At 47.9% G+C, this 23867-nt stretch overlaps 1 protein-coding gene and 1 pseudogene across 2 annotated transcripts in view; one reads left to right on the top strand and one right to left on the bottom strand.

Annotated features, from left to right (window-relative positions):
- Positions 1-17370, bottom strand: part of Rgs3 (regulator of G protein signaling 3) — a 122801-nt gene extending 105431 nt beyond the window's left edge. Inside the window, exon 1 of one of the 2 annotated variants that reach the window (XM_032903143.1) lies at positions 17153-17356. In XM_032903143.1, coding sequence (XP_032759034.1) covers positions 17153-17231 — 79 coding nt within the window. In that variant the 5' untranslated portion in view covers positions 17232-17356. Of the gene's footprint in view, positions 1-17152 lie in introns of both variants that reach the window. The other variant, XM_032903161.1, reaches the window with a different exon arrangement.
- On the top strand, positions 17230-21456 carry LOC116897829 (annotated as a pseudogene).
- Positions 21457-23867: the final 2411 nt, after the last annotated feature.

The raw sequence follows: 23867 nt of genomic DNA on the forward strand, positions 1-23867 counted from the left end.
CTGCTAAGCCTTGGACTGAGGTGAACAGGCTTACTGTACACTGCACAAAGCAGCCCAAGTTCTGTCCTGCAGGCGTTACCCAGCGGAGGATCACAGGAAGCCAAATTCTCTCAGGATATAGCTCTGAGAGACTGACTTGGAAAACAGCAAGATGCTGGCTGCACCTCACTGCTGGACTCCAGAGTCAGCAGACACATGTCCTCAAGAGAGCCCATGCCGGGCAGTCTGCAGGATGTCAGAAACACATCTCCCAGGTTCCTATGAAGCAGCAGTCATCCTCAACAGTTCCCTGGAAACCAGCTGCTTACCTCGGAACTGTCATGTAGGACTGGAGACAGGGTCAGTGGGTAAAGTGCTTCTCACACAAGCATGAGGACCCGAGTTTAGATCACCAGCACTCACGCTGAAGAAGAAGAGGAGGAGGAGGAGGAGGAGGAGGAGGAGGAGGAAGAGGAGGAGGAGGGGGAAGAGGAGGAGGAGGAGGAGGAGGAGGAGGAGGAGGAGGAGGAAGAGGAGGAGGAGGAGGAGGAGGAGGAGGGGGGGGAGGAGGGGGAGGAAGAGGAGGAGGAGGGGGAAGAGGAGGAGGAAGAGGAGGAGGAAGAGGAGGGAGGAGGAGGGGAAGAGGAGGAGGGAGGGGAAGAGGGAGGGGAGGAGGAGGAAGAGGAAGATGAAGAGGAGGAAGAGGAGGAAGAGGAGGAGGAGGAAGGGGAAGGAGAGGAAGAAAAGGGGAGGAGGGGAAGAAGAGGAGGAGGAAGAGGGAAGGAGGAGAGGGAGGAGGGGAGGAGGAAGAAGAGGAGGAGGAAGAAGAGGAAGAGGAAGAGGAGAAGGAGGAAGAGGAGGAGGAAGAAGAAGGCAGCAGAGCTGGGGATTTAACTCAGTGGTAGAGTCTTTACCCATCAGGTAAAAGGCCCTAGGTCAGCTTCTAGGTCAGGAGGGGAGGATTTAGAGGGTGCATAACAGGTGGGCATGGCTCCATGTAGCTATAACTGTAGTACTGGGGAGGCAGGCAGGTGAACCCCTGTAGCTTGCTGGCCAGCCTAGACTGTGCTTCAGGTTTGGTGGAAGACCTGAGTCAACAAAGTAACATAATGTGGAAAGCAATGGAGGAAGGTGCCTGATAGGGACTTCTGGTCTCCACATGTACATGCACTCAAATGCATAAGTGCACAGGAACAGATAGATACATGCATATTACACACACACACACACACACACACACACACACACACACACACAGAGAGAGAGAGAAAGAGAGACAGAGAGAGACAAAGAGACAGAGAGAGACAGAGACAGAGAGAGACAGAGAGAGAAAGAATGATGTCAGTACATATCAGGGGCTGGGTGTACATAGAGCCCAGCCAACTACTGGCATTTACAGATTCACCCTCCAGTTGTGAGGACTGTCTATACAAAAAAGGATGGTTGGAAGGAACCAAGCCAGCTCCTTGCTCCCTGCCTGTCAGCCACCTGATCACTCAGGAGCACTGCATCCTCTGCTTTCTGTCCTCTGATAAATGATGGGCAGGTGTCAAAGCCTGGGAGCCGCACAATTCTTGGTCCTTAACCCTGGAAAACTCCAGTGTCTGCTGGATTGAAGAGAGGAAGAATCTTGAATTCCCTTCAGGTTCATCCAACTCCCTTCTGGCTTGGGGGCAGGGGGGTGTGGGGGGGTGCCCAGCGGGAGAGCTGAGACACAGACAGAGCCAGGCTCCTGAATGGAGATAAGTTCCTTTGGTCCACTGCCTTTGCGTGACTCTCTGCTTCCTGTGAAATCTGATGCTCATGTGATGCCCCAAGCTGCTTGTCTTTCCAAAACTCGATTCTTGCCAGAGAAGTCCTGTCAGCCTGCTCAGCACAAACTCAAAAGCTCACTGTCAGGCCTCCCGATGAGGTCAGTGACTGTGGGTCATTCGGGAGGATTCTCAGCACTTCCTGGGAAGCTGGTGAATTACAATCTCTGATCTAACACCCTCAACATCCAACCTTGGCTGACAAAGCAAAGCCATCTATCCTGCGGGGCTCAGATCCAACACCCCAGGGACCACAACAAGACACCTCAGAGCCAGAGCCACAGGGAGCAGGCAGTGCTGGCCGGATGTTCACGGGATGCTCAGAACTTCACCAAATGCTTCTAATCAATTGTCTTCCTCATGGTAACGCCATAGAATAGTTACTATGTTGAATCCTCACTAATAGGCAAGTTCAGTGAAGGCTAAAAGTTGAACATCCGGGCTACACGATCAGTAAGTTTACTTGGGGGACATCAGACCCAGGGCCTCCACCGTGGTTGGCTCAACATTTGTCTACAAGGTTTTTGATGCTCCCTCCTGTCAAGAAGTGGGAACTAGAATTGGAGCGATGACTGGGTGGTTAAAAGCAGGTACTGGTCTTACGGAGGCCGAGTCAGGCAGCTCACAACAGCAAGCAACTCCCAGGGGATCGGCCACCTTCTTCTGGCTTCTTCAGGCACCTGCTCTTACACACGCGAGCCCACACACATACACGCGTGGGTTTATAAAAGCAGAGGTCAGTTCTTCCTTTCCACGGTAGAGTGAGCGGACTCAGTGACTTCTAAGTGAATGTGGTAGAAGTGACAAGGGGTGACTTGGAGGAATAGGATATAATAGGCATTTTTTTTTCTTTTCCTGTCCTTTTTTTTTTTTTTTTTAACAGCCAGGTTGGTTCTTCATGGAATTGTGTGGCCGAGCTCTACGTGTTACACACCATGCTGCAACACGCTTCATGGAATTGGCACTACTACCTAATTAAAAAGCATTTTCCCCCTCCTGGAAGAAACTTCAAACTCATTAGCAATCACTCTCAATTTCCTTCTTCCCCCAGGCCCTGTCCAGCAATTATCCTCTGTGCTTCGGTGGGTTTGCCTATCGTAATGGTTCATAGACGGAAGCTCTGACAACATGTGTGCCTTTATGATCGGTGTCTTTGTCCTTGCCATATGTTTCCAAGATTTATATGTGTTGTAATATGCATCCATCCTTCGGTCTTTTTATGGCCCAGTAATATTCCACTCTATGGACCTACTGTTTTCTTCATCCTTTCTCTTTGGATAAGTATTTGGGTTGCTCCCTTTTGAAGTTACTATAAGTATTGCTACTGTGAGCATTCACGTACCAGCTGTTTTGTGCCCAACATATAGGGCCCCCACACGGACTCGAGAGCACGCTTCATTCCTCTTACATATATAACTAGGAATGGTTAAGTCAAGTATTAACTGAGTCTTAGCTTTTTAAAAAGAACTGCCCGAGTCTCTTCCCAAGCGGCAGTGCCGTTTACATCCTACTGACCACGCACGGTATTCAAATTTCTCCTCATTGTCTCCGCATTTATTATTTATCTCCTTAGTCACAGCCCGATACGCCTCGCTGTGGGGATTTGTTTACTCCTTGTTTTATTTTGTTTGGTTGCTTTGACTTGTTTGGCTTTAGGGTTTGAGGAATTTATTCCCAGATAATGGATAATTTATTTATTAACTGGCGCCAGAGATCAAACGCTGGGATGCTCACACACATGCTATGCTTTGACGCCAAGCTACAGCCAAGCCCCCTTTTACTTTTTATTTGGGAGCAAAGTCTCACTGAATCGCGCCTGCCAGGTATGAACTCATTCCGTCGCAGCTCAGATGGGTCTGGGGCCTGCTGTCCTCCTGACTCAGCCTCCTAGGTAGCTAGGCTGTACCAGCAGGCCCAGCTCTCGCTGCGTTTCCCTGGCACTTCTCCAACAGCTAACATTACTGGGCTCTTTGTCTAGTGCTATTCACTGTTAGTATATTATCTTTGGGGAAATGCTTGTTCAAATCATTTATTCATCTAGAATATACAAAGAACTGCAAAACTTAAATAGAAAAAAAACCCTGCTAATCAATAAAACCTGCTAATGGAATAAAACTAAGAATTCCCCCCCCCCAAAAAAAACCCACAAATGGCCCATAAATATTTTTTGAAAGTGTTCAACAACCCTAGCCATCAGAGAAATACAAATTAAAATTCCTTTGAGATTCTACTTCACCTGCCTTGAACAAGGCCATTTCTTTTTTTTTCTTTTATTATTATTATTATTATTATTATTATTATTATTAACTTGAGTATTTCTTATTTTACATTTCGAATGTTATTCCCTTTCCCGGTTTCCGGGCAAACATCCCCCTAATCCCTCCCCCTCCCCTTCTTTATGGGTGTTCCCCTCCCCACCCTCCCCCCATTGCCGCCCTCCCCCCAACAATCACGTTCACTGGAGGTTCAGTCTTAGCAGGACCCAGGGCTTCCCCTTCCACTGGTGCTCTTACTAGGATATTCATTGCTACCTATGAGGTCAGAGTGCAGGGTCAGTCCATGTATAGTCTTTAGGTAGTGGCTTAGTCCCTGGAAGCTCTGGTTGCTTGGCATTGTTGTTCATATGGGGTCTCAAGCCCCTTCAAGCTCTTCCAGTTCTTTCTCTGATTGAACAAGGCCATTTCTAAGGCTCACAGAACATTGCAGAAGAGAGGGTGGAGAGAAAACAAGAGCCGGAAGCCAGGGAGGAGTTCTGTGAGATGCCACCTTCTGGGCAATACCAGGTCCCTGTGATCCTGAACTCACAGTAGCTGTGGATGCCGGCCCCAGATCTACACAGTCTGGGCCCACAGCAGGCAGGCATGAAAGGAAGAGGGGTTCAGGGGACCCTTCATTGAAGAATCACTGGCTACTGATAGATTCCGGGATATGGGAAGTTGTTGCCTTAGGCTGTGCCCATTGGTGACCCTACCAGGCTGCAGTGGACAGTTCCAATCCAATGGTCATACGGGTGGCCCTGGTTAAACAACATGAGTCCCAAACCAGACGTTCTGAGCCTGGGGAGAAGGACAGGGATGGTAGATGGACTGATAGAATGGGGGGAAGAGTTAAAAAGGCTGGAAGAGAGAGTAGTCAGAATGCTTTATACACGTGTATGCATGAAGCTAGCCTAAGAGGAAGACGACAGTACAGCCAAACGAGGGCAGAGGTGTGAGGAAAGGGCGGCCTTTGTTTGTGGTGGTAGGGTGTAGGGTAGTACATCGGTTATGGAAACCAGCATGGAGGCTTCTCACAAAGTTCAGATTAGACCTACCAGTGACCAGTACCTCCTAGGCACACACCCAAAGGCCCCCTACTTCCTACAGGAGACACACTCGCAGAGCTGCTTGTATTGTGCTGCACAATAGCAAGGAAACCGGCCTACATGTCCACCAGGAGGGGAGGAGATAATGAAAATGTGGCACGTGTGCACAGTACAACTGTGCTCAGCCAGAAAGAAAAATGAAATTATGAAAATTGCCAGACAATGTGCAGATCAGGAAGGCGTTCCACAGGGTGCTTGCAACTAAGACTCAGAAAGGCTGGCTCCTTCTCACGCTGGCTTTCAGCGCTCGTGTGTGTGTGTGTGTGTGTGTGTGTGTGTGTGTGTGTGTGTGTGCACGTGCATGTGTGCATGTGCTCAAGCTTGAGTGTGTGTGCACTTGTGTGTATGTGCATGTTTTAAGAACTGAAAAAAACACAGTATTAAGAGATACTACTATGTCAAAGAATTTAAGACTTTTTTATTTATTTTGAGGTCTTTGTGGGTGTGTATGTGAGCGCACACACTCATGTATGTGCGTGTGTAAATATATATGTGAGCATGTACGTGGATATAGGCCATGCCACTAGAACAAGAACTGTAAGAAAGAGCAAGAAGAGGGTGGGGCAGGTCATGGATCCACGTGACTAGGGATGGAGGGATGCAGCCGTAAGAGGGGAAGAGAGGGCTGGAGAATCGACAAAGTAAAATTATGTTAAAAGTGTCATAATGGAACCTAACACTTTACTCGTGATTTTAAAAATAAAAACATCGGGGTTGGGGATTTAGCTCAGCGGTAGAGCACTTGTCTAGCAAGCGCAAGGCCCTGGGTTCGGTCCCCAGCTCCGAAAAAAAGAAAAAAGAAAAAAAAAATCTTAGAAAAAAACATACACATAAGTAAGTAAATAATAAGTAATAAATATGCCTACCAGACGGCCACTAGCATGGCTCCATGGGTAAAAGTGCTCGCCAAGTGAGACTGGCAATCTGAGTTTGATCCCCAGAACCCACAGAGAAAGGAGAACCAGCTCCTGAAAATCATCCTCTGCTGTCTACACACGTACTGCGGCATAACACAGTCTTTCCCCTCTCTGCCTCTGTTTCTCTCTCTGTCTCTGTTTCTCTCTGTCTCTGTTTCTCTCTCTGTCTCTCTGTCTCTCTCTCTCTCTCCATACATGCACATACACAATAATAACATTAAAAATTATTTTTTTTCAAACTCTCAGAAAATCCCATGTCTGTCTTAAATTGGCTCCCCATCCTTTTCTGGGGTTCTTGCCCACTCTCACGCTTGTGTGGTTCACTCAGGAGGAAGGGAGCTGCCTGTGCCTGTGCAAACTCAAGCAGCCCCACAAGAGGAAAGTGAGGAAAGACAGAAGCCTCCGGACAGCGGGAGGCCTCCCACCAAGAATCACGTGACAAGCCCTCCCAGCCCTGTCATACCTACAGATAACCAAGTCCCTGGCTAATGTCTTGGCTTCCCGCCCTGTGAGAAACCCTGAGAAAAACCATTTCTCTCAGCTACTTCCAAACTCCTGACTCAAGAAGTTGTTCAGTTTAGCTAATAAACACTGGGATAAATTGTCTCCACAATTAGAGCAATTAAGTCTGATCTCAATTCTGAGGCCATTTTTCAGTTTTAAGAACTGAAAGAAAAAAAAAACAGTGTTAAGAAACACTACTATATCAAAGAATGTAAGACTTTTCTATTTTGAGTTCTTTGATTTCTTGTTTGTTTGGTTTTTTTTTATTCACAGCCCACCCCTCCTCCCAATCCCCCCTCACTCAGCCCCTCCCTTCTTCCCCCTCCTTTTCCCAAGAGCCTGAGGAGATGGCTCTGCAGATAGAACACTGAGTAGTCACCCCAGCATGAGAGCCAGAGTCAGATTCCCAGAGCCCACATAAAAAGCCAGGCAGGCATGGCTGCCGCCTGTAATTTCAGCACTTGGGAAGCAGAGACAGAATTTCCCCTGGCAAGATAGCTAGCTAGACAAGCCAAACTCTGAGCATTCGGGTCAGCAAAAGACCTTGCCTCAATTAAGTAGAGAGCAACTGAAGAAGGCAACCAATGTCAGGTTTGAGCCTACACGCACACAAACACACACACACACACACACACACACACACACACACACTTGTGTGCAAAAGGAAGTTGATCAATTATAACTATTTCTACTTAAACTCTAGAATTCAGAACTATTCACATTAACCCAGGACAACTTTTTCTCCTCATAGCAAATGGTTTCCCACCGTACTCATGTGTATTCACTGCTACTGCATGTAGAAAATTCATGTTATTCTGCCTTTTCTGATTTTTTTCCCTTTTAGCTTAGTATAATTTTTTTTCTTTTCTTTTCTTTTTTGTTTTTTCTTTTGAGACAGGGTTTCTCTGTGTAGTTCTGGCTGTCCTGGAACTTACTACTTTGTAGACCAACCTGGTCTCAAACTCAAAAGATCTACCTGCCTCTCCTCCTCCCGAGTGCTGGGATTAAAGGTGTGCAATACCACACCCAGATTATAATTAATTTTAAAATCATATATAAAAGTCATATAGTTTTAGTCAATGTCTACATTATAGACTACTCAGTAACCTTATCAGTTTCACACAACTTTCTTTTTAATTTGTTTATTTTTAAGTGCATTGGTATCCTGCCTGCATGTCTGGTCAGGGTGCCAGGTTCTCTGGATCTGGAGTTACAGACAGTTGTGAGCTGCCATGTGGGTGCTGGGAATTGAATTTGGGTCCTCTGGAAGAACAGTCTGTGTTCTTAACCACTGGGCCATCTCTGCAGCCTCAACACTGCAACTCTTGTCTGTAGATACGTTGTAACGATGGTTATGTCTGATACATATTCTTACAACTTTACACCACAGCACACAATGGAATTCATGATTTATTTTTTTATTAAGTTTTACATCCGTGGTGCTTTTTAAAGGGATCAGATAACACTTCCCAGAAGAACAAATTTAGTGCAAAAAGCACAAGACAGGAAGCCTGGAGCCATGAACAAAGGGTGGGCTTTGGAGACCATAAGACCCGGAGTGACTGGGCTCCCCCAGTCTACAGCGGTAATTCTCAGAGTAACGTACTTCCAAATCACATGTGAAGTACCCAGTACACAACAACATTCTCACGGGCATGACAAGGAAGGAAGGGAGAAGAAAAGAGACGTATAGAAAACATCTTGAGGGAGAGGCTTGGAGATGTGGCTCAGTAACAGCTTACTGCTCTTTCAGAGGACCCAGGTTCAATTCCCAGCACCCAGTCCGGCAGCTTACAACTTCATGTAACTAATTCCAAGGGACCCACACCCTCTTCTGGCCTCCACAACTACATACATACACATGGTGTACATAAACTCATGCAAGTACACACACACACACACACACACACACACACGTACATAAAAATAAATAAATAACATTTTTTTAAAATCTCTGGGGCCAGAAAGATAGCTCAGTGGGTAAGGCATTTGCTACCAAGACTGAGTCTGACATGGGAGACCCACATGGTAGAAAGAGAGAACTGAGTCTCACAAGTTCTCCTCTGGTACCAGATGTATAACACACACGCACACACACACACACACACACACACACACACACACACACACACACACACACACACAGAGTCATAAATGTGAAGATTTTTTTTTTAAGATTTATTTATTATGTATAAAGTGTTCTGCCTGCATGTACACGTGTAAGCCAGAAGAGGGCACCAGATCTCATTACAGATGGTTGTGAGCCACCATGTGGTTGCTGGGATTTGAACTCAGGACCTCTGGAAGAGCAGTCAGTGCTCTTAACCCCTGAGCCATATCTCCAGCCTGTGAAGATTTTTAATATGTCAGAAAAATGAGAAAAAAAATCTCTCAAGGACTTCAGTTTGGGGCATGACAGATTCACCAAGGGTCTTGCTAAAGTAATCTAGAAAAGCCAGGCAAAAATATTTAAAAGGATGCTTGTGGAGCTGAAATGAGATATGCAGGGTGGGATGTGCTGTGGCAAATGCCCATCTGCGGAAGCCTGGCGTTTTCCCAGACTGATTTTCTCCCAGGGTGTCTATGAACTCTGGTGATGAGGAGACCAAAATTCAGAGGATCAAAGGTGAGGTTATTTCCAACTGTTTGCACTGAGACCCTAAAAGGCTGTTCCTTTGGAACAGGGTGAACCATAACCAGACACAGATCCTCACAGAATGACGGCTCAGTTTCAAATAGTCTCAGTCCCCAACACTGACTCAAGGTGATTCTGAGAGCCAGGCACTCAGCATGCACCTGCCATAAGTCCATGCTTAGCCTGGGTGTGCAGAAGGTGGAGCCTGGGCTGTGTAGAAGGTGACCCTGGGCTGTGCAGAAGGTGACCCTGGGCTGTGCAGGAGGTGGAGCCTGGGCTGTGTAGAAGGTGACCCTGGGCTGTGCAGAAGGTGGCCCTGGGCTGTGCAGAAGGTGACCTTGGGCTGTGCAGAAGGTGACCCTGGGCTGTGCAGAAGGTGACCCTGGGCTGTGTAGAAGGTGACCCTGGGCTGTGTAGAAGGTGACCCTGGGCTGTGCAGAAGGTGACCCTGGGCTGTGTAGAAGGTGACCCTGGGCTGTGTAGAAGGTGACCCTGGGCTGTGTAGAAGGTGACCCTGGGCTGTGTAGAAGGTGACCCTGGGCTGTGTAGAAGGTGACCCTGGGCTGTGTAGAAGGTGACCCTGGGCTGTGTAGAAGGTGACCCTGGGCTGTGTAGAAGGTGACCCTGGGCTGTGTAGAAGGTGACCCTGGGCTGTGTAGAAGGTGACCCTGGGCTGTGTAGAAGGTGACCCTGGGCTGTGCAGAAGGTGACCCTGGGCTGTGTAGAAGGTGACCCTGGGCTGTGTAGAAGGTGACCCTGGGCTGTGCAGAAGGTGACCCTGGGCTGTATAGAAGGTGACCCTGGGCTGTGTGGAAGGTGACCCTGGGCTGTGTAGAAGGTGACCCTGGGCTGTGTAGAAGGTGACCCTGGGCTGTGTAGAAGGTGACCCTGGGCTGTGTAGAAGGTGACCCTGGGCTGTGCAGAAGGTGACCCTGGGCTGTGCAGGAGGTGGAGCCTGGGCTGTGTAGAAGGTGACCCTGGGCTGTGCAGAAGGTGACCCTGGGCTGTGCAGGAGGTGGAGCCTGGGCTGTGTAGAAGGTGACCCTGGGCTGTGCAGAAGGTGGCCCTGGGCTGTGCAGAAGGTGACCTTGGGCTGTGCAGAAGGTGACCCTGGGCTGTGTAGAAGGTGACCCTGGGCTGTGTAGAAGGTGACCCTGGGCTGTGTAGAAGGTGACCCTGGGCTGTGTAGAAGGTGACCCTGGGCTGTGTAGAAGGTGACCCTGGGCTGTGTAGAAGGTGACCCTGGGCTGTGCAGAAGGTGACCCTGGGCTGTGTAGAAGGTGACCCTGGGCTGTGTAGAAGGTGACCCTGGGCTGTGCAGAAGGTGACCCTGGGCTGTGGAGGTGACCCTGGGCTGTGTAGAAGGTGACCCTGGGCCGTGTCGAAGGTGACCCTGGGCTGTGTAGAAGTTGACCCTGGGCTGTGTAGAAGGTGACCCTGGGCTGTGTAGAAGGTGACCCTGGGCTGTGTAGAAGGTGACCCTGGGCTGTGTAGAAGGAGACCCTGGGCTGTGTAGAAGTTGACCCTGGGCTGTGTAGAAGGTGACCCTGGGCTGTGTAGAAGGTGACCCTGGGCTGTGTAGAAGGTGACCCTGGGCTGTGTGAAGGTGACCCTGGGCTGTGCAGAAGGTGACCCTGGGCTGTGTGGAAGGTGACCCTGGGCTGTGTGAAGGTGACCCTGGGCTGTGTAGAAGGTGACCCTGGGCTGTGTAGAAGGTGACCCTGGGCTGTGTGGAAGGTGACCCTGGGCTGTGTGGAAGGTGACCCTGGGCTGTGTGAAGGTGACCCTGGGCTGTGTAGAAGGTGACCCTGGGCTGTGTGAAGGTGACCCTGGGCTGTGTAGAAGGTGACCCTGGGCTGTGCAGAAGGTGACCCTGGGCTGTGTAGAAGGTGACCCTGGGCTGTGTAGAAGGTGACCCTGGGCTGTGTAGAAGGTGACCCTGGGCTGTGTAGAAGGTGGCCCTGGGCTGTGTAGAAGGTGACCCTGGGCTGTGTAGAAGGTGACCCTGGGCTGTGTAGAAGGTGACCCTGGGCTGTGTAGAAGGTGACCCTGGGCTGTGTAGAAGGTGACCCTGGGCTGTGTAGAAGGTGACCCTGGGCTATGTAGAAGGTGGCAGCCAACTTAGGCACTATGGTGAGATGCTGCCTATAAAATGGAAGTCTGGGCTGCTAGTCACTCTGGCACCTGACCAGTAAGAGACATTTTTGTAAGCTCTGGAGGAGGAGAAACGAAAACACCTCCATGCCTGCCTTTTGTGGTGGACTCTGAGCACCTGAGGAACAAAGACCCAGCATGGAAAGACAAAGGATAGAAAAAAATAGGCCAGGCACAGGCTGGACCTGGGGAGCTACATCAGTGCGAGGAAATGTGGACTGTCTGTATCTCTACTGGAAATAAAGAGAAGGCTTGTAACAGCTGAAGGCTCCATTATAAAAGTTTCTACTCTGCAGAAAAAGGAAGATTATAAATCCATATATTCTTCTTTTTTAAAGAATTTTTTTATGTATATGAGTATACTGTATGTCTTCAGACACACCAGAAGAGGGCATCAGATGCCATTACAGATGGCTGTGAGCCACCATGTGGTTGCTGGGGTTTGAACTCAGGACCTCTGGGAGAGCAGTCAGTGCTCTTAACCGCTGGGCCATCTCTCCAGCCCCAAATCCATATAGTCTTAACTTCAAAATATATAAAGGAAAGGCTGACGGTGACGATGGCAAGAGGCTGACAAGTTTCTATCCACAGTAGGAATCGACATCCTTCTCTTGGTAACTGATGGAGTAAGCAGGTCGAGTCAATAACAAAGATGGAGACCACTGGAACAACAGGACGAGCAAGCCTGACAGAGCTGACACACTGGGAGAAAGCTGCCCCTGCCGACTGCAAGGCTCTTCAGGGGCACGCAGGGCTCCTGTGATAACATGATGCCCCATGGGTGAGCAAGCAAATGCAAAGAATCACTTAGAACTAAAGGATGCAGGGGGGGAAGGATGCAGGGGAGGAAGGATACAGGGGATGGTCTCTGACCAAACCATGAAATACACAATTAAAACATTGCCAAAGCTGGGCTCAGTGGCACCTGTCTGTAACCCCAGTATTCAGGAGGCAGAGGCAGGAGGATTGTCCATTTGAGGCCTGCCTAAGATATATAATGTAGTAATAGCTTATTTTAATTACAAATATGTGTTGGCCATGTGTGAGGACCAAAGTTTAGGTCCCTGGCACCCATGTGAAAGCCAGGTGCTTTTGTGAGCTATGATGTGTGTGTGTGTGTGTGTGTGTGTGTGTGTGTGTGTGTGTGTGTTTGTGTGTTTGCGCATGCGTCCATACAGGTATTTTATATAAATATGGGTATGCTTTTATGCACATGTGCCATACATCACAGTAAGGAAGACTGGGAAAGGATATACAGGGAAGAACTGAAAAAGAGCAAGGAGCTAGCAGCAGACAGCAGCACTGAGGGATTTCTCAATCCTATCAAGCAGATGGGCTCCAAATGATGGGAAAACAAACCAGCGCTGAGCGGAGCACTCTGCCCAGCGAATTGTGTGCTCTGGAGAAATGGATGGGTTTCCCGAGCCAAGTCTAATGAGTCTCCCAGTTCAGGGCAACAGGGCTGGAAACAAGGGCTGAGAAAGTTGGCAGGGTCACGTCAAAGACCTCCAGTTCGGAGCCCGACCTTGTTCTGTCCAACACAGGGAGCAGCTGGTGGGCATCTGTCCCCGAGCTTCATTCTCAGTACAGAACCTCTCTGTGGTTTCAAAGAGAGACGGTGGAGGGGGAAAGCAGGGCACTAGTTAATACCGCTACCACAACAAACATGGAAAGAATGGGCCAGCAAATGTATGCCGTCCCTCGCAGTCCTCTCTATCCTCAAAAGCACACTTCCCCCTGATGAGGCCTGCCTCGAGATGGAGCCGACCTCGGGACCGTTCCCACAGCTGTCAGTTTCAGGTTCAGGGGAGTGACATGTCTAAAGAGAGATGGGCAGTCTCACCCACGCCCATAGCTACCTTCAGCCTTCAGAACACGCACGCTGGCTACCTGTCATCCTCCAGCCCAGATACCCTGGAGGAAAGACAACCCACGCTCTCTCCTGACCACTTGCCGTTTCCAGGAGGCTCGAGGCCACAGGGAGAACAGTAACGTGTTCAGAGGCAACCTAGGCGGGTCGGTGATACGGCTTATGGGGCAAGCTGAACCCTTGGAATCATTTTCAGATTTTCTAGACGTATCTGGCATTTTTTTGTGAATTGGAGTTTCCAATATAAAAGAGTTGCACCTAAAATGCATCTAAAAGTACCATGGACATAGAACAGCCAAACTAACACTGAAGAATCAAATCAAAGCATTTTGGTGTGTGGATGGTGTCAAAGTAGAAGACTATGAAACAAATCAAAAAGTCCAGAAACAAAACCGCATTTCGATGGTCACTTCCTTTAAAACAAAACAAAACAAAAACCCAACTCTTATTGTGACTGTGTCTGTGCACTATACACACACGTGTGCACCTGGGTGTGTGCATGCAGAGGCTGAAGGAGGACGTTAGGTGCCCTTTTTATTGCTCCCTGTCCTGTCGCCTTGAGACAAGAGTCTCACCGAACTTGGAGTTTATTTATTGTGGTTCTGGGTTGTGTTGTGTTGTGTTGTGAAGAAAGGATCTCTCTCTATAGTCCTGGATGTTCTGGAACTTGCCACGTAAACCAGGCTGGCCTCAAATTCGCAGAGATCTGCCTGCCTCTGCCTCTCTACCTCTCTGCCCCTCTGCCCCTCTGCCTCTCTGCCTCTCTGTCTCTCTGCCTCTCCCTCCTGAGTGTTGTGGTAAAAGGTGTGTACACCACGCCAGTCATATTGAGGTTCTTTTTTGGCTAAGCTGGTGGCCAGCAAGGCCCAGTGATCTCCTTACCTCTGTGTCATACCCCCACCTCCCCAGTGTTATGGGGTTATGTGCCATGCCCAAGAAGCACATGATGGGAATAGGAAATAAACCTCTACCAGCTGTCCTCAGACCTCCACACTTGTGCTATGGCACATAAGCACACACACACACACACACACACACACACACACACACACACACACACTATAAAAACTATTTTTAAATGAAGTACTGCTATATGCTACAACATGAGCATTCCTGGAAAACACAGTAAAAAGAGACATTTACAGAAACCCACACAGGTTTCCATTTACATAAAATCCCCTCCACCAGGCATATGTATTGAAGCAGACGACTCAGTAGTGATTGGTGGGGGTTGGGAAGGATGGAGGGTCAGGGATTAAAAACAATAAGCTAAAAGGTACAGTGTTTATTTCTAGGGTGAAGGAAATACCCTAAAATTGGTCATAGTAATAGTTGCATAACTCTGTAAACACACTCAAAGCCATAAAGTTGTACATTTCCAATGAGTGAACGGTGTACAGTGAGTTAGATCTCTGTAGAGCTTTTACCAAAGAATTACCAAACACCCTAATCAAAATAAAAGGAGTGACCCTGGAAGATACAGCCCTCGAACACCTGCTAACACTTCTCCAAATTACACCAAATTACTCTAAAGAAGGACTAGCCAGTTCCTGGTCTCTACTCTGTGTGTGTGTGCGTGTGCGTGTATGAAAGAGAGAGAGAGAGAGAGAGAGAGAGAGAGAGAGAGAGAGAGAGAGAGAGAGAGAGAGAGAGAGAGAGAGATTTTCTTCCTGTAGGGAATTCTAGTGGAAATATATGTTTTTCTCTTTGTGTTTCCTGAGATGTCTCCAGCTCCTTTAAGTGTCTGCAGCATCGTCGCCAGGTTCCTCCCAGGGAAGCCCACTGTTGAAGGAGCCAAGGGGCTACCTGGAGTGTTGGGGAAAGGCCAAGGAACTAAAAAAGTTAGCACAGATATCTGCGTCAGATGGTGCCTAACCTGGCTGCAAGAACTGACCAGGAAGCCATAGCTTCCAAGTCTGGATCAGGTTCAAATACCTCTAGGAGGTCTTTAAGGTCAGAGTCTCAGGATCCACGCATGGTTATTAAGTCACACTCTCTGGGAATGAATTGCGGGAACCTGTGTGTTTTTAGGGGCCCAGTGGAGTAAAACATCTGCCTAGCATTGGGGCCCTGGGTTCAATCTCCATTACCACCACAACAACTAAAAGCCCCAAAATGCTCCGGGTCTGGTTTGCTAACCACTAACAGGCATCACCACGGACTCATAAGCAAAGAGCACTCAACGCCCAGTGTCAATTAGCAACCAACAGTAAGGTCGCCATGGCAAACAGCGCCTCAGGAAACAGAACTATCTCAGGAAACATTTTCCAAGCATTCAAATCAGTGTCAACAAAGATACAAGAACAAGCTGCCTAAGAAGGACAGGCGGCTCTCCTTTCTCCCCAGTTCCTGCCTGACTCCTGCACACTCAGGTGACAGTCACAGGTCAAACAGCCGATGCCCTTGATAGCCATCATTCCCAACAGGAAGCCATAGCCAGACTGGAGTAGCCACACCCTGCTAAGGGCCGGACCCTCCCCTGTTCTAGTCAGGAAGAGAGTTTAGTTGAACGAAAGATCAGAGTAAATGCAAAGAAACATTCACATTACACCAGCAGTGAAGGGGTTGTTTTACAAAACTGTGCACACAAAACCATGCGGACTTTGTTAAGACTAGAAAGGGACGGTTGAAGATTCCTAGAAGAACATATAAACTAAAATGGCTTTTAAACTCTTGGATGAGGACATGGGAAAGGTGATAGTTCTCTGACCCTCGCTCATCTGGAACTCTCCCTTGTCTTGGAGAGCCCTGTGTCCCTCCAGAATGAAAAGGATTGGCTTGTAGGGTTTGGGAACATTAAATGAAACAATGCAGGTGACACACTGGACACAGGTCATGCACCAGTGAGCGCTCAACCAATGGGTTGGCTAGTGAATTTCTCTTTTTGATCGTCCAGCACCAGGACCAGTGAGGTCTAGGCTCCCAAGCTGCTGCCTGTCTCTAGGAACCAACCACTGTGTTCCCATTTCTCCCTCTGTTCCTGGGGTTGAGGGGGGGCTCAAGCTACAAGGAACCAAATGTGCTGTGCTGGAGAGCAGGGAAGCCAAGAACCCGTCTTGAGGGTCTCATTCCTGGGTGCTCTGTCTTTGAAAGCTGGGAAACCTCTGGTTCTGTCACAATAACCACTCCAACTTCATAAAGAAACCGTATACAAGTTAGAACAGCGTTGGTGGGAAGACTTACAGTCAGGTGTCAAGCCCACCACGGGCTTCACCCTCAGCTCTTCTCACTCAGCAGAGGAGAGAAACAAGCCCCTCCTGACAGGGAGAAGAAGAAATGCTGTGCAGAGCTGTGTTCTGAGGAAAGGGTGCAACCCTTAGTATAGTCCCTTGGAAGGCCAGGTTTGCACAGGCCTTTGGGACAACTGCTGGCTGGCTGGAATTTGGAGGGACAGAGAGTCTGCAACTTTGGGGCTTATAAGGCCTGCTGCCCGTTTCTGTTCCCATCAGCCTTCATGCTCTCCTAAGGTCTGTCTTGGAGAAGACTGCCTCCATCCACACTGACTGTGGATATCCAACGAGAAAAGTTAGATACAGTCTCCAAAGGTTAACCTGGGTTAATCCTTCCATCCAGTCCCTGAGCCAAAGGAAACAGGTGACTGAGCTGTCTCGAGTAAACTAGACCCTGATTTAACCTGAGCGCTGGCTAATGGCGAGCTCCGTGGTTACAAGGCAGGCCTCTCTGAAAGATGAACTGGGGCATGATTATTCCAGCCAAGTGAGGCAGAACCAACTGCAGCGGGCAGCAGCGGCCGGGCAGCAGGTGGTGTCCATTGACTTGCTGAGCCTGGAGGAAGGGGCCAGAGAAGGTGTCCGAAAGGAAAGGGCACCTGCTCGCAGCCTCCGTGTTACAGTGGGGGCTTGCCTTTCTGGCTCCGATTCCAAGGCAGCAGTCCATTGGCAGCCCAGAGGCACTTACCAAAGGTGGTGAGATAGAAGGACAAGTTCGGGTGGGCGCGCCGGCTCCCGAGGGAGACTCGGTGCAGGGAGCGCTCCATGGCGTCCCCGTTGCGGCCAGGTCAGGAGGACCTGTCCCCAGGTGGTGGTTATGTGGGTGCAGGTAACCCAGGAAGCAGGCTCAGCCGTACCACACCTCGCCAGCGACTCCCGGGCGGGCGGGATCCGGGGCCCGGCCGCTCCGCGCGTTGGAACGGCCGGGCGCGCCAGCCCCTGATTGGCCCGCGCTGGTTTGAATGGGGAGATTTCCACCTGACTTGGCTGACGCGGGCCAGATCCGGGGAGGCGTGAGCTCCAGGAACAGGGAGGACTGCCACCAGCCACCAGAGGTGGCTCCTTCCCCTGGTGATCCCGCAGGAACCCTAGCTTCAAACTGCAAATGTCAACTCCACTATGGCCCCGCAGCCTGACTCGCCCACTTGAGGAAGCTTGGCCTGCTCGACCAGCTCCCGCAAGCTGCAATTAGTTAGGTTTGTGACCGGTTTTGAAGCTCAGACCTGTAATCGCCAAACCAACCTAGAGCAAAGGAGTGTCCACCCTCCAGAGTGGTCCATGAAGGCATGAGATCCGGGAACATGAAACTGCACATAGACCGCTCAGCACCAGGCTGCAGCCTGGATTGCTCTCTTGAGCCTTCTTTTGCTTGAGAGCAGTCTGGCACAGATCCAGAGAGGAGCAGCTTGCTCCATACAGCCTCGGGGCTTCCCATCTGCAGCCTGGCGCCATCACACAGAAGAGCAAGCCTCGCCATCTGCAGGCATAGTGCAGGGTAGGGTAGGGCCTTTCAATCTCCCCAACCTGGCTCAGTAAGGCAGATAGGAGGAAGGTCAATCCTTGCATGGATTTGTCGGCAAACATTCATGAGACACCTCGAGGGAGCGGCTTCACACCAAGACATCTGCTCTGCAAATCTTACTGCCACTGTGGGAAAGAAAGCTGTTGGTCTCATGTAAACCTAAAAATGGGAAGTGTTAGAGTTTGTTGCTGGTCCCCTGACTTCAATGCCAGTGAATATTTGTGGTTCTGTGAGCCACACAAGATGGGGTGTGGGGGGGTGATGCAAAAATGTATATAAAGTGCCAGGAGCCCAGCGGAGCAATTCACACATGTCGTTTAGGCGTCGCAGTCAGTCTTAAAGACTATTAGCTACAACTTGCCAGGAAGAAATCAGACAGGGAAGACAGCTTACCCAAGATTTGCAGAGCTAGAAGCAGGCAGAGTTGAAATTTAAACTCCAGCCTATCTGCCCCAAAGACCATTACCATTACCATTTGTTCTTCCATGGCCTCCACACATGCCCCATGGCCAGAAGCAGGGATGGGCAGCAGACCTGCCTTTATAAGGACAAGAGATTGGATATCATGTGTTCAGCTGGCCATGAGAGGGAGGTGGGGTGAGGAGAGGGGAGCAGAAACTGGAGGAGTCTACCCCTGAGGTTAACTAATACAAGGTCTGGTGCAAATGAGACAGCCACATACCATCAAGTCCAGGATTATTTGGATCCTGGTATTTTGTGAAGCCCTGCCTTGCCCTCCGCCACATCCCCCTGAGCCATGAACACTTCCCTTAGCAGGAGCAGCCCAGCCTCTGAGCCCCAACCCACTGGCAGGTGGATTTACCTGCATCCTGCAGTTGGGCATGGCTGATTCTCCTCCTAGGTGGGTAAGTCTGGGTGCAGGCATCTTTTCTGGACAAGGAAGTATCCTGATGTGGCCACTCCATCCAGCTAGAGAAAATGGACGGCTCTAGCTTCAAACGGTGGATGTAAGCAAGGGACAGAGTTCCGAAGTGCTGCAGACCTGCAGGAGCAGAGCAGACATCAGATAGGACCCCTGCAAGGAGTGTTCAGTCCCAGTGAGAGCTATGCAAAATGCACCACACGTACCTCATATAAACATGCCTGCTCCATATGTGTGATACACGTGTGTGTATACACGCACACACACACACACACACACACACTATACATGTTCCAGATGCACAAGAACACACATATATACCATCATACATATGTATGCAAAACTCACTTCACTATACCACTTACAAATGGCATATTAAAAGGAACAGATTGATTATAGCCTGGCTTTGTAGGAATCAGAAAGGGTTCAGTTTAGAAAGGAGGGGCTAAAAACATTCATTTGGGGCTGGAGAGATGGCTCAGAGGTTAAGAGCACTGACTGCTCTTCCAGAGGTCCTGAGTTCAATTCCCAGCAACCACATGGTGGCTCACAACCTCATCTGTAATGGGATTCAATGCCCTCTTCTGGTGTGTCTGAAGACAGCAACCGTGTACTCATTACATAAAATAAATAAATAAATCTTTAAAAAAATAAAAACAAAGATTAATTTGGGAACATTCTCTCATTAACTAACACAGAGTACCATATCTTCTTGCCCAATAACCAAAATATTTAAATAATAATGATAATAATAATAATAATAAATGCTTGGTCTACCATGATGGTTAGTTTTAGTTATAAACTTGGCCAGTTTTGGAACCAGCTGGAACAGGAGTCTTGGTGAGATACGGTGTACAGGGGTTTCCTTGGTTGAGACAACAGAGGTAGGGACACTCACCCTGAGAGTGAGCCACACTGTTTTGCTGGCCAGGCCTGGAGCAGATGATAAGAAGGACCAAGCACCAGTGACCCTTGCTCTCTGCTTTTTGACTGTGGAAGCCATGTGACCCGCGGTCTCCCTCCAGTCTGAGTCCTCCACCCCCAACCCCTGCAGGGAGGGACTATGACCAGAACTCTGAGTGAGAGAAACCCTTTCTCCTCTAACATGACTTTATCGGGTATGTTAAGCACAGTGATAGAAAAAAAAACTAAATGTAAAAGAGTATTTCAATAATGCCATGCCAGGAACAGGACAGTGGATTAGAATCAAAAGTCTAAGAAAAATATTTTATTTAGAAAACAACAAAGTAGAGTCACTATAAAAAAAAAATAGAAGGGTAAGACTAAGTCAGGTGCAAAGGAAGTGACAGATAAAATTCAAAGGAAAAAACAGACTCAGACAATAAAGCCAAGGTTTGGTTTCTGAGAAGACCAATACACAGAAACCCCTGCAAAACTATGAATAAATAAGGAAAGAAAAAAAAGACAGCTAAGATATGAAGGTAACTTCTTAATTACTAGAAATAAAGTATTAGTCCAGGGAAGCGCTCAGTCAGTAGGGCATCTGCCTGGTATGCACAACCGACCGACTCTGCCCTCAGCACCATAGGAGCTGGGTACCGTGATGATCATCTGAAGATGGAAGGAGATAACAAGTTCAAGGGTAGCCCTAGCTGCATAGCCATTTCAAAGCCAGCCTGGGCATGAGACCCTATCTCTTTAAAAGCAAAAAGCAGTGAAACCTTTTTTAAAAGATTTATTTCATGTGGATGCATTTTTGCCCGCATATGTGTATGCGCACCATTTGTATGCCTCATGCCCACAGAAGCCGGAAGAAGGCATTGGATCCCATAGAGTACTGGTTCCCGACCTTCCTAACACTGCAACCCTTTAATACACTCCCTCATGTTGTGGTGCCCCCGACCACAAAACGATTACATGACTACTTTATAAGGGTGCTTTCCCTACTGTTATGAATCATAACGTAATGTAAATCTCTGTGCTTTCCCATAGTAGGTGTCTTAGGTGACCCCAGTGAGAGGGTCCTTTGACCCCTAAAGGAATCTCAATCCACAGTTTGAGAACCACTTCCCTAGAGCTGGAGCTGCTTATGGTTCACGGAACCCAGGTCCTCCACAACAGCAACAAGCTTCTGTTCTTCAGAACAGAAGAGGAAGAGAAAACGAAATCTCAAGGACAAGATGTTACATCATCAGTGTATTTCACCATCAGCAACGCCTGTGGAACCATTGGACTAATCCATGCCATCGAGAACAACAAGGACAAGATGCACTTTGAGTCAGGGTCAACATTGAAAAAGTTCCCGGAGGAGTCTGTATCAATGAGCCCTGAAGAAACAGCCAGATACCTGGAGAACTAGGATGCCATTGGAGTTACTCATGAAACCAGTCCACATGAAGGTCAGACTGAGGCACCAAGTATAGATGAAAAAGTAGATCTTCATTTTATTGCGCTAGTTCATGTAGATGGGCATCTCTATGAATTAGATGGACGGAAACCGTTTCCAATTAACCATGGGAAAACTGGTGATGAGACATTGTTAGAGGATGCCATAGGAGTTTGCAAGAAGTTCATGGACCGTGACCCTGATGAGTGCTGTGATGCAATTGCTCTCACAGCAGCATAGCATCTTGACAGAAACACCAAATACTGTATTGTTTGCAACAAAAAAATTTCTGATGCCATAACTAACTCAAAATTTTTAATATTTTCATTAACTTGACTAATTAAACTTTATGTGAATAAACTTTGACTTTAAAAAAAAAAAGACAGAACACGGGGAGACATCTGTCTACCTACAGATCTGACAGGTGTTCTGTTCACACTCAGGTTGGCAATGTTTATTAGGTCATCAGCCAGAAAGAATATAAGAAAGGAGAGCAAACTTCTATTTGCAAAATTCTAGAAAGCATGAATCGCTTTGGAGGCCCATTCTATAAGACCTTCAAGAAACAGAAGATTCCGATGTATTTTAGACTGTTTCAGAACCAAAATAAGAAGGGGATGGAGGAGGAGGAAGGGAGAGAGAGAGAGAGAGAGAGAGAGAGAGAGAGAGAGAGAGAGAGAGAGAGAGAAACTGGAAGATTTGTCATTGCTAAGAGATAAACAGAATCTTAGCAACAGAAGGTTGCCAACCAGCCAAAGGTAAAGATAAAAGTCAGGGCAGGAGCCTCAGGGAGCTGGCCGCTCATCCAAAGGCTCTGGCCACCTACATAGTGACTCATAACAGGCTCTGACTCCAGTCTCAAGGGAGCTGATGTTCTCTCCCGACCTCTATAAGCACAAGACGAAAGCATGGTACATTTACGTGCATGCAGTGAAAACACCTATATACATAAGATAAACCTAAAGAGTAAAATGAAGACAGAGATCAATGAAATAGAAAACACGCCATAGAGAAAATCTACAAAAGGCGGTAAAACTGGGCCAAGAGTGCTCCCAGTGTTGACACATTCCTTAGAAAGTAAGTCCATTTTAATGTACTACTTCCGTTTTTAAAAGATATTGACGATTTATTTAAATAGGCTATAGGCCCAATAAAACAATACATCCGCACCATGTTACTAGTTTGAAATCTCTGCACAAACCAGCCTGATTTACAAATATGTAAATGCAAAAGCCAAAGCCAACAGTTTACTCGTGGTCAAGTGGTATTTATTCCAGGAATACAAAGATGGTTTGAACTTAATGAGTGTATTTCTCAGGGCTTGGCAAACTACAGCCTACGGAGCCAGATCTGGCTATTGCCAGCCTGCATGCGACAGGTGAACTAAGAATGGATGGCACGTTCGCAAATGGTTGGCTAAGAATAAAGGGAAACAAGTAGCATTTCTGGGCATGGTGGTACAAGCCTGGGATCACCAGCACCCAAGAGGCTGAGGCAGGGGAACCACAAGTGTGAGGCCAGCCTGGGACTACGTAGTACAACAGGCTGTCTCAAGCAAGAAAATGTTTTTCTATTGTCACTGAAAAAGGTACCAAGGTGTCTAACTGAAAAATGAGTTAAGGACCAGCAATATAACAGAGCACTTGCCTAGTGTATGTAGCCCCAGGCTTAATCCTGAATAAAAAGGGGGAAAAGTTAAAAAATATTTGTGAAATGCATGATAAACATTAACAACAAAAACCTGCAAGCCCATAAAGAGAAATGAAACAAGTGCACCAACGAATATGAATTATCATTTTATAAGAAATATAACTAAGACATAAAATATTAGGTTAACAATAATGAAGTCATCTGATCCTATTTGCCTTTAGGAAGCCCGATTGTTTATATTGATATATGAAGCAACTAAGGGACGGGGCTGTCACCTGAATCTGGTCGCTAAGCCAGTAAACGAAAAAGAATGAGGCAGCTTCCAGCAAGAGAACACTTTTAAAGCTATGTTTCAGACTTAAGAGATGGCTCAGCGGTTAAGAGCATGGGCTGCTCTTCCAGGGGTCCTGAGTTCAATTCCCAGTCAACCACATGGTGGCTCACAACCATCTGTAATGGGATCCAGTGCCCTCTTCTGGTGTGTCTGAAGACACGCTACAGTGTACTTACATATAATAAATAAATAAATCTTCTTTTTTAAAGCCGTCTTTCACATTAGCCTCTATTGCTCAACTAGAATAGACTAATAGGTCTGCAACCTTCATAGCTGCTAACATAGTAAAACTCAATTCAAGGAGGTAGAAGCAGAAAGATTAGGAATTCAAAATTATCCTCTGCTACATAGTAAGTTCGAGGCCAGCCTGGGCTACAGAAGACTTCAACAAACAATTTTCAATGCAGCAGCTGGGTGTGGTAGCATCCACCTTTAATCCCAGCACTGTGGAGGCTCAAGCAGGAAGGCTGCAAGTTGGAGGGCAGCCTGACCTACACAGAGAAAATGTATTTAAAAAAAAAAAAAAGCTGGGCATGGTGGCATATGCCTCTAATCCCAACACTCAGAGAGAGAGGAGGTGAATCTCTGAGTTCAAGGCTTGCATGGTCTATAGATCGAGTTCCAGGATAGTCAGAGCTGCACAAAGAAACCTTGTTGTACTGGCTGG

The sequence above is a fragment of the Rattus rattus genome, chromosome 1, assembly GCF_011064425.1.
Source record: "Rattus rattus isolate New Zealand chromosome 1, Rrattus_CSIRO_v1, whole genome shotgun sequence".
NCBI classification, from domain to species: Eukaryota; Metazoa; Chordata; class Mammalia; order Rodentia; family Muridae; genus Rattus; species Rattus rattus.